We start from the raw sequence: 6,677 nt of genomic DNA on the forward strand, positions 1-6,677 counted from the left end.
CCCAGAGAGCCGATGGCTGTAACGCAGGTACCAGCTTACCCTGCAAGAACCACCAGTCCCCACACGAACACCCCATTAAGATGCACTTCTAAGGCTGAGAGGCAAACAATTCGCCATCCCCACCTTCACCCCAACACCGAAACGCACTACAGCATCGGACTATACTTGTCCTAACGCACTCTCGGGCCGGGAAGCGTTTCTTTATCCCGATCGGAGCGGTCTGGGACAAGACTGGACTCATCGCAGCTCCTCGCCAGCAGGCACAGAGATGGATGCTCGGGCTGGGGGCAGGTTTAGCACCGAGCCACGACCCCGCAGCCACCCCCAAGGCCGGGATCGGACCCTTCCGCTAAAAACCAACCTTCAGGACTCCGGGGGAGGCGTTTTCTGTCCGTTTCTATTGTGTAAATGACAAACAAAACGGGAGTCCGGCGGCTTCCCCCCCGCCCCGCTCCTTCTCCTCAGCGGAGCCGCGGGGTGCTGAGGGGAGCGGGCCCGGGGACCGCGGCCCCTCACCGGGGGAGGGAAAGTTCGCAAAGAAGAAAAGGACCGGGAGAGAGGGCGAGTTGTGAGGGGGAAAAAGAGAGGAATGAAGGAAGAAAGGGCAAAACAGGAACCGGGAAAAGCTTGTGGAGGAGGGAGGGGAGCAGGGACGGAGGGAAAACCAGGCGAGGCCGTACCTGCATGGTGACGACCCCCAGCTCCTCGGTGGCGAGCGTCCTCATCTGCGCGGCCAGAACTTGCGCCTCGTCCAGGATGGAGAACTCGGCCTCGGCGGCTCCCAGCGCGCAGAGCAGCGCCAGGCAGAGCAGGCCGAGCGCACCCCGACCCCGCGGGCGGCGGCCCCGGGCAGCGGCCTCCAGCCGCCCACCGCCCCGCGCCATGCTGCCGCGGCGGGAGAGCCGCGGCCACCGCCTCCGGCCCGCTTCCAACCCGCACCGCCTGACCCCGGCTTAGGGCTGCGGGGCCGCCGCCATGCAGGGGAACGGGGACGGCGGCGGGACGGCGGGCTGGGAGCCCGGCTCCGGGGCACACTGCGCGCCGCGGCCCCGCCGCTCACTGAAGAGCGGCGGCGACCGGAGAGACGCAAAGTGCGGAGCGGAGGAGGAGCGGGAGCGGCGGGGCCGGGATCGGGAGCGGAGGCGCCGTGGGGAGAGGGAGGCGTCTGGTGCCGCCGCGCTGCGGGCGGGGGCAGCTCCGAGACGGGACAGGACGGGACGGGACTCACCCCCCTCCCTCAGCTACCGCCCCGCCCCGGCCGCTGCCGGCGGGGAGCCCGCACCGGCCCCGGGTACGGAGCGGAGGCTGAGTGGCAAGCGGGGTGCGATCGGCGCTAAGCGTGCTCCTAAAAAGTCAGCAAAACGTTCTTAAAATGTGCCTCTTTTCGGTTTATTTTAACCTTTTATTCTGACTTTTAACTTATTTTTACCTCTTTTTTTTTTTACTCTTTTATTATTGTTTTTTTTAATCCTCTTTTCTTTTAAATCCCTGTCTCCTCCCTCAACCCAAAGCATAGAATCATAGAACCAACTAGGTTGGAAAAGACCTTCAGGATCGTGGAGGCCAACCATTACGCACGAAGCCACCCAGCCCTGAGGGTCCTTGTGCATGCTGGAGTCAAGCAACAAAGCTTGAGGAAGTGTTTACGGCGCAACAGAGGTGGGAAATAGATACTTGGAGAGAAGGGAGGCAAAGCCTTATCTGCTCAACGTCACACAAATCACAGCTGTCCTCCCAGGAGGAGCAGGGTAATATGATGGTAGAGCAGGGTAATAGAACAAGCTGAGACCCCTGGAGAAACATCCTCTCTGAGTGACAGAGCACTGGGGTAGCACATGCCAGCTCCTGCACCCAGTGATACGTAGCAGCATCTCAGAACCAGAGAATAGTTTGGATTGAAAGGGACCTTAAAGCTCATCCAACTCCAACCCCTGCCACGGGCAGGGACACCTTCCACTGGAGCAGCTTGCTCCAAGCCCCTGTGTCCAACCTGGCCTTGAACACTGCCAGGGATGGGGCAGCCACAGCTTCTCTGGGCACCCTGTGCCACCCATTTTCTTCAACCCATCATCTTCCTCACACCTTACTCCTTCCCTCCTCACCATGCACCTCATTAGGAACACACCAAAAGCCTTGCATGAACACTGGGTTGCATTAGGAAAACACATCCAGGGGAATAAAATTTGCTGTATGAAAGCAGGGGTCCCTTTGTGACACACCTGGCAGTGGCTCTGCCCAGCAATCAGCCAGCCCAAGAAGCCACACACTTAGCCCATACAAAACACATACCCTCTAGATTTGCTCTTCACTAATTAGCACTTTAAGATATGTCATAACCCTGTGGGGGTATATAACTCCTAAAAGAAATCCGACCTGCAATGACGAAAGATAGCTTCGATCCCCACTTCACTGGTTAATTACATCCTACCAGAGCCACCAGTGTCCTTAACCGGTGTCATTAACTCCATTCATCCAAGAACTAATACAACATAACAACAACATAACACATATAATTGTATGGTAATATTCTATTTGCTTGAAATGCGGTTTCTATCTGTTTTAATGGCTAATTTCTTGACTTCTCCCAGGTGCTGGGTGTCAGCAGCCATTCCCCATCCTTCTCTGCAAAGAGGTGCAAACTGAGTCAGACCCAAATCCCTTCTGCAGTTGGAGAGGGCTGCTGCTGGGCAGCATCTGCTGGCACTGCTCAGGGTCAGGCTTTACCCACCTCTCTTGTTGTAAGAGACATTCTTGCCAGATCTGTTTCATTTGGTTTTAATAAATGCAATTTAATTATTCCTATGCAAAAGCTGTATCAGCTTGGCTTTTGTTCCTTTAGGTGATTTATGGTCCTAACAGAATATACTTCTTCAGTTTTTCCTCAGCAGGACTAAACTTTGCAGGTTTAGCACAAGCAATCTAAAACAAACCCAGTGCCTCCCAAAGCTGCCCTGACTGGTTTCCTGTATTTCCATTGCTGAAGCAGCACTTGCTACCTGAAAGGCAAGGAATTTTCTTTCCATCGTGCTCAAGCCCTTGGACTTCTGTTGGAATATTTTCTCTGGGCCCAAGAGAGAGAGAAGCAAAACTGAGCCAAATTTGCTCTTAGCACTAGTCATTTTCCTATTACATTGTATGTATTTCTTATTAGAGTCACCAGTGTAGGATGCAAAGGTTTTAAATTATAGTGAAAAGCTGAGTGGTTTTCAAATATCTTGGCTAAACTGCTTGGGTTTTCTACTTCATTTCTGACCTTAACTGCATGTTTGACAAGAAAACTCCACTTCTGTAAACTTTGCCATATAAAATACCATTAAAACAAGGCCACAGCTGGAGCTGAGTCAGTAGCCAGCTGCATTAGCAACACCACTGAATTTCCAGCTATCCAAGTCATGCAATTTATGCACCCGATCATGAAATCACAAGGTTAATGCTACAGATAGTCTGTCTTCTTTCTTCTTTAACAAGCTAACTTCAGGAAATGAATGAAGCAATTGTCCTTATGGTTCCAAAGCCCTGGGATCCTTCTCATGGTGAGGGAACCCACTGAACAGGTTTAACATTTTCCTGTACAATCTCAATTCATTTACTCTATAGCCCTGGAGGCAAATCCGGACTCCTCCTGGAGTTCCCATGCGCTTTGTGCTTCCACCCTCCAGCACAGCAGCCATTAGCAACCCTTCCTTGCACCCTGCAGCCCCAGTGCCCCTGTATTTGTGGTGGAGCTGGTCCATGGTTGCAGAAAGTGGACCTGGTGCAGAATTGCCACTGAGTTAACCACCAGTGATGGCATTTCTAAATCAGTTGTACACATGTTTGCTTTAAAGTGTGAAAATATTTACAGAAAAATAGGAAACACTTCCTCCAAAATGCCATGAAAGGAAAAAAAAATAATAATAGGATATAAAAAAAAAAAAACAAACAACCAGCAACAAAATTCAGATTATAAAATGTTTCAAGTCACAGGACACCAGTCAAACCTGCCAATTCAGACAACCTGATGTCTATTGCCCTTTCAAACCAGGCTCGTTTTTCTGAGGCTTAGACTGTCAGGCTGACAAGCTGTGGATTAAATCTGGCTCCTCTTGTGTTAGAATAAGCCTTGGAGAACAGGTGGATTGCCCTTGCTTGGTGCTATAGGGTGGTGGCATCCCCAGAAGTGCATATATGTGCTGCAGGCTGGAGAGGGAAAGGACCAACAAAACGCAAAGAAGAGATGAAGCCTCTGCTGTGCTAACAGCCTTCAGGCATCAATAATGCAGCAGATTTGCAAAAATGAGGCCACACTAGAAATATGTCCCTTCTTTTTTTAAAGAGCACGAAAAAAAGTCAATCTGGAGCTTAAGTGCTGGAGCATGAGAAGAAAAGGAACATATGTCAGATATAAATCCCAGCCCCATGGTGGGAGTAAACATGCTTTTGACAGCAGCACACGCAGATGCCGAATAGGTCAGTATATGGCAACGTTGGGAAACAGAACAAGTGAGATGTCTCCAGAAGAGCTGGTTCATGTGACAATGTTGAAGAAAAGCACTATTCATTTCTGTAGCACATGATTCAATGTGGTTTGTTAACCACGGGTTACACCAAGTCATCCAATTCACCCCAGGGTGTATAACACTGTATAGAGATCATGATGTTATTGATACATCTTCTAAAGTTCCTTTACAGATAAATAACTGACTTATACTTTACAAACTGGGATCTAGCTGTATATACAGACACAGAGCCATATGAATACAGGGGTCCCTTTAGTGCACCCATTGCTGTTGTGCTTGCTTCACTTTGTAGCACTCTTCTAGCAAACCAGGAACAGCATATGCTGAAAAAACCTGCTCTGACCTATGGAAAATATCCTTGAAAGTGGCACTACTTATATGACACTGATCTTCATGCCTGCAAGCAACACAATATATACTCTGAAGAATCATAGGGTAGACAGAATGCTTGTTTGGCAGCCTCATACTTTCTGCCTGATCCTCTCTGCCTGTCTGTAGCCCTGTTGATAACTGGTCGTGTGCAAAGTGTACGTCCAGTAACCCCATAGAGGCAGAGTGACAGTCGCTCATCAGGAAAAGGACTGAGAAACTTTGTGGCTCTCGTTTCTACCCTCAGAGGAAAACCTAAATTTACTCTTTTGGTATAAATCCAGATTTTAAATAGGGAAAATGAAAGTTTGTGCAAGGCTGCTACTTTTTGCTTTGCAGTCTTGCTCTTGCATCTATCTCCCAGTTTATGTGCTCTGTCTACTTTCTCATCTGATTCCTTTTCCATTTGTCTTAATTTTGACCATGATCATCAGTAGTTCACAGGCTAAATCCAAGGGGCTTCCTTTCTTCAGGTTGATTTTCACCTTTAGTTTCCCCTCCCTCTCATTATATTTAAATGTTTTCCCTGGAAGTTGCAACTTTGTCTCAGTTCTGGCTACAGTTCTTGCTTTCTCCATCAGTTTCATCATTGCTCACTCTAGAGAGTTACACATTGAACGTCCTGACATGTTAGGACTGAGTCAAGGGTTACATCTCTTATTCTTTAATTTGGTATGGAATATTTCAAGTACCAATAGATTAATGCATCCGGAAACCGCTTCTCTAACCCTTGTTTCTTTGTATGCAGATGACAAATCACATCATACACTGGAAATACTTGCTCTTTGAACATTCTCCATTAATTCCTGATTGGGAGGGCATTTATATAACCCTGTCCTTAAATCTGTACTCCTTATATGTGCCCATTTTGACACGTGTCACATGGAGGGTCTGTAGAACTCTAAATTCCAAACTTTATCTCACAGTCAGTGCAATATCTGCCCATTTAATCAGCCATTTCCCTATAGATTACCATCAGTAATGAAAATGGAAAAAATGCCTTGCTCTCTTCCCTCCCCAGCCTGGGTCCAAGTGTGCCTATGAGAACGTTCTTTCCATAGCACCATCATCACCAGATAATATTCTTAATGAAAGCCATCACGTGCGTGGTGTGGGATTTCAAAGTGAGCATTGTGCCCAGCTGTACAGCTCGGCCTTGAAAAAGCCTGATGCTAGCAGCATAGCTAAATCATAGCACTGTTGGTGTGGTCTCCTTTCAGGTCAGCTAATTCCATACTACATTCTAAATAAGAGATGATGGGAGATAAAAACCAAACTCGTAGGCTTCAAGCTGTCATCACTGCATTGCTAAATAGGGGGAGAGGCCCAGACACTGCAAGGGACAGCCATAGCAAGGGGTGGGTTAAGCACTGCAAGCTGGTGGAGGGGCCCTAAGGAGAGAAAATGGGAGACAAAGCCAGAAATTCCCCCTGCAGAGTTATGTGGGATTCCAGCAGTTCTTACCCTTCACTAGAAAGAGTTAATTGGGGTCTGGGTACAAGACATCTCAGAGCATCTTCTTTCTCCTGAAACAAAACCACTGGGGGAGCATGATGTTACATCAGAAGTTCACGATATGGGAAAAATGACAGACACAACTTATCACAATATAGAAGAGATTGATGATTAGAGAGTGGAGGAAAGCTACAGTGAAAAAGTTGGAGATCCATATAACCATAAAAGAAAATGGCATGTTTTGTTGGGGGGGGTGGTTAATACTTGTCCAACAGTCCATGGCAACTGATGAATCATGACCTTTACAGAATCACACACCTGTGAGAGAACCAGCCTGTTAGGGTGTTAACGGTT

At 48.4% G+C, this 6,677-nt stretch overlaps 1 protein-coding gene across 1 annotated transcript in view; it reads right to left on the reverse strand.

Moving 5' to 3' along the window:
* CACHD1 (cache domain containing 1) overlaps window positions 1–884 on the reverse strand; it is a 107,201-nt gene extending 106,317 nt beyond the window's left edge. The window contains exon 1 of the mRNA XM_031050741.2: window positions 681–884. Within this exon, the coding sequence (XP_030906601.2) occupies window positions 681–884 (204 nt within the window). The remainder of the gene's footprint in view (window positions 1–680) is intronic.
* Between the last annotated feature and the right edge of the window lie 5,793 nt (window positions 885–6,677).

This window comes from Melopsittacus undulatus, chromosome 6 (genome assembly GCF_012275295.1).
Source record: "Melopsittacus undulatus isolate bMelUnd1 chromosome 6, bMelUnd1.mat.Z, whole genome shotgun sequence".
Taxonomy (NCBI): domain Eukaryota; kingdom Metazoa; phylum Chordata; class Aves; order Psittaciformes; family Psittaculidae; genus Melopsittacus; species Melopsittacus undulatus.